At 37.1% G+C, this 13,499-nt stretch overlaps 1 protein-coding gene across 2 annotated transcripts in view; it reads left to right on the forward strand.

Annotated features, from left to right (window-relative positions):
* Positions 1-13,499, forward strand: part of MYLK (myosin light chain kinase) — a 171,234-nt gene that overhangs the window by 90,287 nt on the left and 67,448 nt on the right. For both annotated transcript variants that reach the window (XM_015868725.2, XM_032445928.1), the window contains exons 12-14: positions 8,794-8,931; positions 9,573-9,770; positions 10,914-11,160. In XM_015868725.2, coding sequence (XP_015724211.1) covers positions 8,794-8,931; positions 9,573-9,770; positions 10,914-11,160 — 583 coding nt within the window. The remainder of the gene's footprint in view (positions 1-8,793; positions 8,932-9,572; positions 9,771-10,913; positions 11,161-13,499) is intronic.

Below are 13,499 nucleotides of genomic sequence, written 5' to 3' on the forward strand. Positions count from 1 at the left end.
GAGTTCTATGAAAATGAAGCGTTTTTTATTCTTTTGTTACTTTGTTGAAAGGTCAGAGGTAAGCTGTCACAAGCAGAGCTAATGTTAGCTATCAAAGAAGCTCTGTTCCAGTGCCTTCAAGAGCGTCCCAAAGTTCTTGGTCCAGTGCTCTGCATGGGTCAATGACAGCTGTAAACCTCATAAAACTTAGCTTCTCTTTTTAATAAATTGCCTTCTTTCAGCAACTTGGACTCAAACATGAAACGCAATACCAGCTAGAGAACAAAAATGAGGGACAAAAGCAAAACATGTGTAGAAGCTTTTAATGATTTAGGATTTGTGCCATCAATATAAGTGGTGTTCCCTAAAGACTTCTTCTTGATATAAACTATTTCCAGTCAAAAATAAACCAAATCTGCATGCAAATGAGGGACGAGTGCTTGCAGAATGAGTTGAAATACTGGAATTCCTTTTTTTTAATAATGTAAAACATAGCTGAGAGAAAAAATGTCTAATTTAAAAAGAAAGAAGATCACCAACAACAGGAAAGCCCCCTACATTTGGTGATGTTTTCAACTGTGGTCTGTGACCATTAAACTGTTGTACACCAGAATGACAGAAAACAGATGTTTTTTTTATAACACACTTTGGAATAGCCCTGCAATGGCTAAGGGGCCAACTGTCTTAATTTGGATTGCCAAGTTCTGTAATATTCTGTCTTCAGTTGAAAAGTAGTAGTCACCAAAATACGTACAAATACTATTAACTTAATATGTGCTTGAGTACTTTTGAAAGCACAGACATGAAGCTATCTCAAAGAATGTTTCTTAGGGCAGCTGATATGGATAAATTGCAGTGGGTCTATCTGAAGAGGGAAGGACTGAAGGGTCTTTCACTGCTTCATTAGTGGCATCCTCAGAGGCATTTGCACTTTTTGTGACTGCTTGTTCCTGTTGTGCTTCTATTGCACTTCCATTCATGCAAAGCCTGTGGGGATTTTTTTGTAATCAAAATGATGGATCAAGGTGTGTTGTGATGAAGTTATGTTCTACCTATGCAGCTAGAGAGAAATTGTGCATGCAAAGGTGAAATCCTGTGTCAGCAGTATGGACATTTTCACTGCTGGGTTGTTCTAGGATACGCAAAGCAATTTTCTGAAGTTGTCCATGTCAAACTAGTATGATTGCATTTACAACAATGCTATATTAGTGCAGGTATCAGAGTGCAGAGTGCATTTCTAGAGGGCTAACTAATGTTGGGGAATTTGCTAGCAGTGGGCCAACTGAACTGCTGTATAAATGCACTTCATAGATATACAGACTCTCAGGCCTTCCATGGATTTTCTCTCTGTGGCAGTGACAAAAGAGCCCTCACTTAATGTAAATAACTCACAGGCAGTGTTAGTCATTAGTAAGGCAGATGGCTCTGAAGGCAAAAGCAAACAGCACTTTGGCTGCAAAGCTTCCAGTGAGGCTGTCGCCAAGGGGTTTGGTCTGCTGACTCCGAAGAGATCAGCTGTGAACTCAGCAGGCAGTTTTGTGTCTGTTCTTTTCAGTCTAAACTGAGACTTTTGATCACGTTTCTCACAAATTGTTGGTCTTACTAATATTGGCAGTCTTTTGATTGTGGGATATCTGGAGTGGCAGCTCTTTGAAATGCTGCAGTTTGCAGTTGAAACTGAGTTAGACAAAGCAGAGGATAAAATGCTGAATACCTGGATAGATAACATACAGAGGGAAAGACTCAGAGAAGAAAGAGCATATATGCACTGTGGCATAGGCTGGATTACTGTCCTGCAGTGTGCAGTAAAGTGAATAGGTTGTCAGATTGGATAAAGTGGAATTCAGCTCCTTTTGTACAACTTTCACAACCCTGGCCAGTATAAGAATGGAGTTAATATTATTTCTGTGTAATGCAGGGCACAACATACAAGCTATTATCATAAAGAATCTCCCAAGCATATTTAAACCTTGCCTTCTATGCACAAAACTAGATTATAACTGCAGAAATAATTGATGGGAGGTAGATCTGTAAAAAAACAATGCTAGATCCCTGACTGTCTAGTTCTCATGACCAAAGCATGCAAAACAGCATACCCACCTGAGATCTTTAATAAAGCAGAAACATCTCTGCATGTCTCAAGTGTACAGAGGTCTCTTTTTTTCTTTTTTTCATTCCAATGTATATCAAGTCTGCAGTTCAAACAGCAGAGAATATTTTGACTCTATAAGCCTGAGACAGATGAGATGTGTGTCATAATATCAATTTTCTGCTTCACCAACTCAAAAAAAAAAAAAAAAGTAATAGATTTGGTAGCACTGTTAATATGAGATCTAGTAGCGGCTTGATTTATTTACAGTGAAAATATCTGGGGAGGTGAAACTCTTTTCAAAAACTGTAATTCTTCTGGCCAGGCTGCTTTACAACTCTGGCTGTACATGTATGCATGAATCTGAACCTTGCTTTGAGATCTTTGCAGAATCTGTTATTCTCTCTGAGTTCACTCATATGGAGAGCTTTTTTGAGTTAAGCATTCTCTGCAGCTCAGTTGACATATTAGCCTCCGAGCCAAAATTACATTTAAACACCATAAATGGTAAATGTTGCTGAGACAGTCCTTTCACACGGCTCAGACTAGGCATTATTTGGCAGCTAACCATATGATTCTGGCAAGCAGATTCCTCGTGTATAATTAAATCTCTCATAAGACTAAACAGTGTGTTTGCAGTGTTCTGAACGTAAGGCATCTAGCTCTCTATTCTCTGTGTGTCCCTGACCTGTAACCAGTTGTAGCCATGATCTTGTGCAGCTGAGTGTTTGCACTGATGATGTGTATGTTCAGTGCTGTATCTGACCATGCTTGAGCAATGGACTGGACCAGACGGACTCCAGACCTCCCTTCTGACCCCAGTGTTTGTGTGATTCTATGCACTGCTGAGTGTGCTGAAGTCCTGATATCTCAACGGGAGATGTCAGCATTCTGCAGCTCACATTTAAAAGTCTTTGGAAATTCTGGGCAGGCACACAAGCAAGAAAATTTATTAGTATAGACAATGTGCAAAAAATATTAGCTGTTTCAGCTAGAGGCCAGGTACAGCTTAAGTACAGTCTTCAGAAATGTTCACGAAGTTTGTATCCTGATATGAGTACTTGTTTCATTTTAGTTTTGGTAGCAAATCTGGGAATGAAAGTGCCAAAGAGCAGTTATTTACTCTTTTTCTTTTTTTCCTTCTGTATGCAATAATTTATCTGTTTCTCTTACCTTAGAAAGTAAATGGTTGTATACTTGCTGTTAAACTGGTAAATGTGTACAGCACAATTGATTTGTAGTGGGCTAATTTCAGTGCAGCATGAATATTCCACTGACTTCTTCTTTTATATATACACCTTCAACACAATAGCTCATCTCTGCTTAGCCTTCTACAATATAAATGTTTATAGTTGTATTCAAGCACCAAGTTCTAATTCACATCTAGGTTCTAAAAAATTCAAGTGTATTTTGGCTTGAGCCCACAGCTAACATTAACACTAGTCTTGCAATAATTTTCAGTCTGCAGATCTATGGAGGTTAAGTTGATGTAAGACACTCTTTAAATCCCAGGTTAAAAAAAAAAGTCAAAAAGGGAATAATTTTTTCACCTTAAATTTATATGACTACAGCTGAATAGATAAACAAATATTTGATATTGTAGCGGTGGATAGATGACTTTGCTGTCCCTTACATAAACACGGGAGAGCAGAATAACTGATGAATGGAAAGTTTTGTATCCTTACCATTGCCTTCCAAGTATTCTAAGAATCTTTATAAGAAACTGGAAGGATTTTGATTCTCCTGAATCTCTGTGGATTTGATGCATGAAGTGGCTTTTTAAAACAGATTTGATTGCTTATTAGAGTGTTTTCTAATAAAAAATGAATCCTTAGGGATAAGTCAAAACTGTGGGAAAAGCCTAAATTAAAATTGCATTGTAGAAAATATGCAAGATTATATAGGGTGTCCTTTACATACCTTTCTTATTTCTTATCTCCCATGTGTGTCCTGTTTGTTTTTAACTGAACTGTGCATTTTATCACTTGCTGTTTCCCAAAAATCATGCATATGAAAGTCTGAGGAAAGGTAAAAACAAACAAGAAAAACCACTGTGCTGGGTGTGTTTTAAATCTATCATCTTGTTTAATGCCATATCAAATGCCTATTGAAATGATATCACTGCTCTTCAGAGACTGCCACAGCTGAGCCAGACTACAGCTCTGTGCAGAGTTGTGAAACTCCTTGAGTTCATAATTTTAGTAGAGCCTTGGAGAATTCAGTGGTTTATAAGCAGCCTTTGAGAAAATCACAGTATTTACTGCATTACCTTGGCTGATTTAATTTGCATGAAACCAACGGCTGTGATTAAAAAATTGTGACTTTTTATAAGCTACTGTGAAATGCACTAGTTGCACAGTCTGAAAATAGGATATTGAAATAGGCTTGTTTTTATCAGGCCCACCCTATGTAGTGCATTCTGATGTTCCTCATAAATTGATTAGGCATGACCACAGACCACAGCAGCAGAGGTCAACTGGGGTAAAGAACCGGAGGAAGACAATGAACAGGTCAGGGTAGATTTTTTACTTTTATTTTTATTTTTATTTTTATTTTTATTTTTATTTTTATTTTTATTTTTATTTTTATTTTTTTGTCATTATGAGAGTATTGTTATGTGTTAAGTCTTACATTCTTTCTTTTCATTCTTAAAGTTAAATGTGCTCCTAATTGGCAACAATAAGAAGTAAGATTGACGAGGAAGATATTAAAAGACTGTAGGTGATTAGAGTGTTGACGTAATAGGAAGTTATCAGATCTCCTATATTTCATATCTAGTTGATTCAGCTTGAGGATTGGAAGATATATAAAAAAGTCATGCCCTTTATGTCAATATCGCCTTTCTTTATGTTCCAGATTTTCTTTCTGGTGCTTAAAAATGGTGGTTTTTTTTTCTCATCCAGAAGCACAGTGGTTGGTAGTATCTGAAGGTTCTGTGCTTTCTTTTTCTTTCTTCTCCCTGATTTGGGCTCTGCAAACTATGGGAAGTTGAAACAACAACAGAGTTTGTGTGGTGAGAGAGAACTTGAAGGAACTGCAGAAGGAAAGCCCTAGTACTGTACTCTTGATGTGTGCTGCTTTTTACAAGCATTTACAAGCTTCAAAATTTGAGTACAGTTAAGTTAGTATAGTTAATATATCCAGTCCTTGTAAGTTGGTCTCTAAATGACTGCATAGGTCCTTTCTGAGAAAATGCAATAATTTTTTTGACCAAGACTAAATAAAACTACTCCATATCTTAGAGTTAGGGTACTATGAATAGGCTGAGGCTGGACTTGATGATCTTTGAGGTCTTCTCCAACCTGAGTAATTCTATGATAATTCTATGATGAAATAATTAAAACAGCTCTGGTGTTTCGTGTAAAACACCTGTCAGAAACTAAAGATGTCAATTAATCAGGTTTTTTGATCATTGTTGTTGCTGGTTTTTGTTTGTTTGTTTGTTTTCCCAAATCTAGAAGTCTACAATAACAGATTTTAAGCAAAGAAAGAATTATTACATGGAATAAGCCCCTGTAATTTTTCAGTGAACATATAGTGTGACAAGAGGTTAATTTTCCTAGTTCATTTTTAATTTTTATTAATCTTCCTAGTTGTTGCTGCTTGATTAAAAAAGCGATAGACAGTTTTGGTCATGTTCTAATTAAGTCACTAGTAGAATAAACGTAGGGTACTGATCAATGGAGACTGTTGAACAGAAGCATAAAATCAGAGATCTGCAATTTAGTAAAAGTCTTTTAAAGGAACAGATTGCTTGTGTTTTGAAGAAAGCATGTACAGGTTGCCATGGAGTCAGTCCTTTTAGCCATTTATTTATTATGTCCTGGATGCCAGACATTTGAAAAGAAATACTGGTTGTCTTAACCATGTCTAAGGCTCCAATTTCTCATATGATGCTGATTTGAATTAGGAATAATTTATAACTGCTTAGACATTTTTAAGCTTTTATATGCATTGGATTGCAATTCTGTTGCTAGAGAAATGCCTTCAATATCCCCATGCTGCAAAGTATGCCAGCAATAGAGAGGACTCCATTTTTATTCACGTTTTGTAATAAGTTTTGAGAAGCCATGTACTACTGCAAGAACTGTACTAAACAAAATTGCATGCATACATTGACATAGGATAAGTTTACAAGGATAGGAAAGTTTGCAGAAAGGTTGCGACATACAAAGTTGCCTTTATGTCTGAAATTATCCTCAGAGAATCATTAATGTTGGAAAGGACTGCTAAGTTCATATAGTCCAACTGTCAACTTACCAACAACAGAGCTACTAAACTCTTTCGGTGAAGAAATTTTTCCTAATATCCAACCTGAACCTCCCCTGGCACAGCTTAAGGCCTCTTGTCCTATCACTGTTATCTGGGAAAAGAGGCTGACTTCTACCTTGCCACAAGATTCTTACAGGAAGCTGTAGTGAGTTGTAGTTGAGTAGTTGTAGTGGGTGATAACTCCCAAACTTCTGTATCTCCAGACAGAACAATCCCAGTTTCCTCAGCTGCTCCCTATAAGGCTTGTGCCCCAGAGCTTTCACAGCTCCCTTACACTACTAAGACATGTTCTGGAACCTCAGTGTCTTGTAGTGAGGAGCTCAAAACTGAACACAGTACTGAAGGTGCCATCTCACTAGGGCTGAGTACAGGGGGGTGTCCTGCTATGACACTGTTTTTTCTATACAAGCCAGGATGTCTTGTATATGTCTTGGACATTTGGGCAGACTGTTGGCTCATGTTCATTGGACTGTCAAATAATACCCTCAGATCCTTTTATGCTACTCAGCTTTCCAGCAACTCTGTCACAAGACTGTAGCATTGCATGGAGTTGTTGTAACCAATGTGCAGGACCCAGCACGTGGTCTTACTGGACTTCAGACAATTGGCCTCAGCCCATTGAGCCAACATTTGCAGAGCCTTCCTATCCTCAAGCAGATCAACACTTCCTCCCAACTTGTTATCATCTGCGAACTTACTAAGAGTGCACTCAATCTCCTTGTCCAGATCATCAATACAAATACTAAACAGGACTGGCTCCAATATCAACACCTGAGAAACAGCACTCACAACTGGTTGCCAGCTGGATTTAAGTCCGTTCACCACCACTCTGTTCTTCCTTTTTCACCATTTATTGATTTCTCCTTCTTCTGCTAGGTCTGTTTCTATCTGAGGTCCAAAGAGATTTTCTGCAAGGCACTGAATTAGTAAAGGAATACATGCTGATACTGCTTAGTCCAGCATTTTCCCTGAGTAAATAGTACAAAATATAGGAATATGGTGAACTGCGGTTTATTAGTGCAAACAGCTTTGACCCAACTTCATGGCTATTTTCTGTGTAGTGTTAGTGCAGATGCTATAGGAAGCCCTAGGACTGATGAATTTATTTTTGTTGGTAAATCAAGTATTTGAGAGCACTAAGTCCATAAAACTGAGCTGAGTGGATCTCGGTCACATCCCATATTTCCATTCTCACGTGTATCAATGTCTTGCTGCTTAGTGCCAGGAAAAGACGTAAGCCAACGAGACAAGATTTTGGCTAGAAAAAACTTTACTACAGAAGAGGGAAAACTTCCGCTCATGTAGCTTCCAAATTTACTTAGAGTTCAAATAGTCCTGGTACAAACTTAAATTTTGGCTTCCAGGAAGTTCAGTGGACTTGCTCAGTGAGGTGCTTTCAGCTTATTATAATCACCATAAAGTTATGAATGCCTGTTTTTTTTCCAGTCTGGCTCTTTGTGTTCCTGTAATATTCTTTTTGGGTGGCCTAGGTATACATTTGAAAATTTTGAAGGTAGAAATAATAAAAAATGAAGTTATTTTTATGTATGGAAAGAAAATAAGGTTGGCATTTTAGAGGCAAGACGTAAGAAGTCTGAACATGCTAAACAAAACAAAAAGTGTATCTAAGTGACCGATAAATATTTATGGCTTCCTGCATTTGGTCATGATAACTACTTCAGCTCTAGAAATGTCTTTCCTTGTCTAGCGTACACCACAAGACACTTTTAAATGACCTTCCTTCATGATCTCTGAATATGATACAGAGCGCTGCAGATATTGGAAATGTAGAACAGCTACATTTTATTTTTGAGTGACTGATTTAACTGCGGAACTAATTGTTTGGTTGTATAGCTCAATAAAAAAACCTCTGTAATCCAACAGTTTGTTTTGTGATATATGTTGATAACTAAGGTTTCAGCCTTTACCATCATCAGTTGGTTGGCTAAGTGTAATACAGGAAAGGATCACGGTGAACTTTTTGACGATGCTCTTACCCATTTTATATTGACCCTCTAATTGACCAAATGGTTTTTAATTTCATACAGAGTGGAAAATCTTGTATTCCTGTGAGCTTAAATTTTTAACTTGTCAGTGATGAGAATAGCAACTTGTTACTTATTTTAAGCACTGGTTAAAAGCATCAAATTGTTGGTGCAAGTTGTTGGGATGTTTTGTACTTGAGCACATGTACTTGGGAGAAATGACTAAAAATCTGGGTAATACTGTACCGTATATGTTAACAATGAGGTCTCTGGGGGAAGGTTCCATTTCTTATCATTTTATTAGGATCGCTGACAACAGAAAACATTTGTATTGGGGTGTGTACAGTGATGCTACCCTCTGAGAGCTGGAACAAGATGACTGACTTCAAATCAGTTTGAAATTAAGGACAAAGCTTGTAATGAAAATTCCAGTAAGAAACCCCTCTTGTTCTCCTCTTGGCTTCACAGAAAAGAAGAGCAGCAAGAAGGCAGAAAGTGCACAGGCTGTCAAACTGAACAAGGCTTTTGCACCCATCTTCCTTAAAGGGCTGACTGATCTCAAAGTAATGGATGGAAGTCAGGTGATAATGACTGTGGAAGTATCAGGTGTGTAGCAATAGAACATTATCATTTAAACAAATAACAATGCTGCCCTTTTTACCATTATCTTTTCCTTCTAGCAAGTGCCGTGTTTGAAAGTATTTCAAGGAACCAGTTTTTAAAAGTGAAAATTAATATTATCTAGTCTATTCTTCAGGCTGGATGGTGTTCAGTGTTAACAGTCAGACCTGTGCAAGTGCTTCTTTACTAGAATAATAATTATCAGGTTATTAAGTTCTGTTGTTGAACTAAAACTAGGTCTCTGAGGACATACAATAACCTCTGTTTTGAACAGAACAAGATTGAATTCCTGTCAGCTGGGGTAGAATTAATGCTGCAGAAGAAAGCAGTCCTGGTATGAACTTTGATAATAGAAACCCATGACAGCTCACACCATGGTAACTGGAAGCTACTTCATATTATATTCTTCCTTCCATTATTCAATTATATTTTAACTCTGATAATACAGACTTAGAACTGTTCCATGCTGCACAGCATCAATAGAGTTAGCGAAATTCCTTAAAGTTTGTAAAATGACATTTTGGAGTCAGTTGTGGCAAAAAGCAACTAAATTTTGTCATTTTCTTAATCAGAGTTAGGGGGGAAGCTGTGTACGTCTCTGATTTGTGTTCTTTCCTATTTGTCAGCTAATCCATGTCCTGAAATTATCTGGCTGCACAATGGGAAAGAAATCCAGGAGACGGAAGATTTTCACTTTGAGAAGAAAGGCAACGAATACAGTCTGTACATCCAGGAAGTGTTTCCTGAAGACACAGGAAAATACACCTGTGAAGCTTGGAATGAATTAGGCGAAACTCAAACACAGGCTACATTGACGGTGCAAGGTAAGTAAAGTTCTTCTCCACCACAGGGAATGCTAAAAGGAAATAATTCTAATGTGCTAGAGGAGCGTCTATTTAAAGCAGATGAGTGTTTATAAGATCTATTTTGAAGGGTGCTAGGAGTTCAGTCCTCACATCTGAATTAAAAAGGATATTGAGCAGAAGCAAGTTCAAGAAAATGATTTCACTCTGGAACATTATGTAACTATTTCAAAAATGCATTCCTGAGTCCTATTCCTGGGGACAATGCAAAACTTCTGCTAAGTGCAGCTTCAGATTATAATTATGAGGCTTACTTAGCTATGGACTTAATGTATACCATTTAATGATGCTTATTTTTTTCCTAATTAAAGCACTGGCTATTTGGAAAAGTTGTCCAGGAGCCAGGTATCTTCATTTTAATACTAGTATTGTAACAGCAGCTAATGAAGAACATGTGATTTCTGCAGTTTGAGAAGCAGATACACAAAATATGGCTTTGAATCTCTGTGTATGATACAAATCCCACAGCACAAACACTTAAGGTACTTACAGACCTTCTGTGATTTGGGTATTCATTACCTTCATAGCCTTAGAGTTTGTCTAATCTTGCTGTAAGCCAACTATTTTCCTATAGTCATTACTTATGCTTTTACTATTTTTAGCATAAAGGATCTTAACTCCATCATTGCAAAGACCTCGGCCTCAGGGGGTAGGCCTGTGCAATGTTGTCACTGCCTTCCATGAGCTCTAGCCTTTAGGGTCAATGTTTTGAGTTAAATGCAGTTTTATGCAATTGTTAATGATTTATTACATGATCTCTGAACTAAACAGCAGTTATAGCACTGTCAGTTGCCCTTAAAGCTATTCCTACCCATATTCTCTAAGGACAAATCTTCAGGATTCCTTTTAGGGCAGCTTCAAAGTCCTTTTATTTTGTCCTTAATATACTATATCGAGCCAGTAAAGTGCCAAGTACATGATTAATTTCAGTACCAGCGTTAAGTGACTTCCAAAATTAAAGCCTGGGTTATTTTCAGATTAAAAATGTATCCTCTGTGTGTTCAAAACAATTTTGCTTTGTTTGCTTCACCTGAAATTAGTTTATTAGTTACTTTCAAGCTTGGCATGCTCTCCTGATTTGTAAACTCTGTTTGTAAACTGCAGAACCTCAGGATGGCATTCAGCCCTGGTTTATTAGCAAACCAAGATCAGTTACAGCAACTGCTGGGCAAAATGTCCTTATATCTTGTGCCATTGCTGGAGATCCTTTCCCCACCGTTCACTGGTTTAAAGATGGGCAAGCAATAACACCAGGAACAGGCTGTGAAATCCTGCAAAATGAAGATATCTTCACACTGGTCTTGAGGAATGTACAGTCTCGTCATGCAGGGCAATATGAAATTCAGCTCAGGTATGTTTACTGTGAAAAGAGTTTGTTCCCTTGGAACAATTAGTTATATTTACCCTAAAGCTGCAATTTCTGCCTGAGCAAAAAAAATTCCCTTCTATTTCCACCAAATGATAAAGTACTAATGGAACTAAATATTGTGGAGGGATTAAAAGATCTAATCAAACAGAAAGAGGAAATACATAAAGAGTCAGAGAGGGCAAAACAACATTCAATTTCTTTTGGGATCTTGAAAAGTAACACTTTGTTGCAGTAATGTAGGAATCAGTTTGGGTCTTTAGCAAGACAAACCACAAGCGATGTTTTATTTGAGTCATTGTTTTGGGTCATTTTTAGCATTTCTCTGGATATTTGTAAGGATGCCTGCTTTCCAGGGAACAACCTCACCAAGAAGGCCCATTCTACTAGATTGTATGACCCACAAATTTAAGCAGAGAAAATGTTTCTCTATTGTTTTTGAAATGTCTGAATTTTATATAGAAGTTGGTTCATATTACCTTCCACAAAGTGCTTGTGGCATTTTTCCACTATAATGGTGATGATTGGGCCTAATTACATATTTCCTGAGTGGTTTTAGAAAATGAAACGTACTACTTTAGACAGCTAAATGTCATAATTCTCTGCTATTTACTGCAAAGATGTATTGCCTTACATGGCTAATATTTGTGACTTTCTTTAAAAAAAATTATTTAAATGTCATATACAGTGTAATGGATTCAATTGTCTATTCTCTGCTCTGTATGTTGCTTTTTTAGTCCAAGCTGACTAGTCCAGTAGACAGTTTAGACAGATACTGTGCAATACTAAAGAACATTACGATTTCAGTTCTGTGTCACTTGCACTTGTCTGCTTTATGCTGTTTTCTGTTTTTTCCTTCTATTTTTCTTTTTGCTATGAACAAGGTGTTTTTGTTACATATCCTTCAGACGAGTACAAAATTCAATAAGTGAATTATTTTTTTGCTTTCTTACACATTAATTACTCATTTTCTTAATTAGAGGAGGGGGACATTTCTTAATCATTTTAACCCATTTAGCCCCTAACCAGTGAGTTTAATTTTGTATAGTTATGGCAGCCACAAACAATCCTCGGTGTATTTAGTTTTTATAAGTCAGGTAAGGTAATTACTTTTCACCAGGATGGAGTGCTTTGGAAAATTGTAGCTGGTCTGTATCAAGATTTCCTAGAAAGAGGTTTCCCTGCAATTAATTGCAAGTCCTATTACTAACATTAATGTAGGTAGAACAATATGCGCTGTGACCTAACTTTCGAAGAGAAATAGCTGGGGAGCTCACAAATATCAATGCATTCATGTTGGCTTATTCTAATCGGTAATAACTAAAGCTGTGTTGCAATTAGAGCCAGTGGAATCTCTTTTTACCCTTCTCTCCTTTGTAAAAGTTCTGTTACTGTTCAGGAAACAGACTGCATACTTTTAGGCAATTTGTTACATACTATGAATAATAAATAAGTATCTGCATAAAGAATAAAGTATATGCCTAAGGAATATTCACAGAGCTAAATGTTAGCTATGTAGCTTCATGTTTCTGGTACAGCTACATCAATTGTCAGCAGAAAATAATCTCAACTGAATAGATCTTGAACTGCCAGCATATGTCTTTAATAGTTGATTGAGAATTGTTCATGTATTCAGAAGCAGTATTAACTGTACCTGTGAGCAGGAGAACTGTGTTTCTCTCAGAAACTCCTACAAAGTCCATTAAAAAAAAATGTGGAATAACTGAGAAACCACAAGTCAATTCACTGAGGAGTTCATAGAGGAGCTAACAATATTCAGTGGGCTATTTTAAATCACAATCATTTTCTTTTCAAATTAAGTGTTCAGCTCCTTTCCACATATTAATTTTAGAAGCATTTTGCATAACTGATTTTAGGGAGTCATTCTCTCTCCAGTTCCTTTGCTTAGTCTGGCCATTGTTTCCTGCTACTGTTAATTGTTTCCCTATTCTCCATTATTCTAAGTCCTAAATTCTGTTCTTGTATCTTCACATTTCTCCTTTAGTGTTGGCTGTTCACAAATTAAAACTTTGATTTTAAAAAGTGGAGTTTAGCAAAAGATTTTCCCTAGTTCTTCCTTCTTCCACAAGTCAGTGTTTCCATGAAACTGCCACAATTGAAATGGGGAAGAAAAATCAATTTTTAATTCAGAAAATCTTTTTCTCCTCATCTGCTATCCTTCCAGTGATAACCAGCATTAGGATCCTTTTATACCAGTGTGCTCCTTTCAGTCAATGTGTATGTCTTGAGTGCAAAGGGAAGCAAAGAAACTGGGCTCAGACTGAGTTTGTTGAGCAAAACCTTCGTCTTTGTAATGGCAGAGT

Source organism: Coturnix japonica, chromosome 7 (genome assembly GCF_001577835.2).
Source record: "Coturnix japonica isolate 7356 chromosome 7, Coturnix japonica 2.1, whole genome shotgun sequence".
In the NCBI taxonomy this organism is placed as follows: Eukaryota; Metazoa; Chordata; class Aves; order Galliformes; family Phasianidae; genus Coturnix; species Coturnix japonica.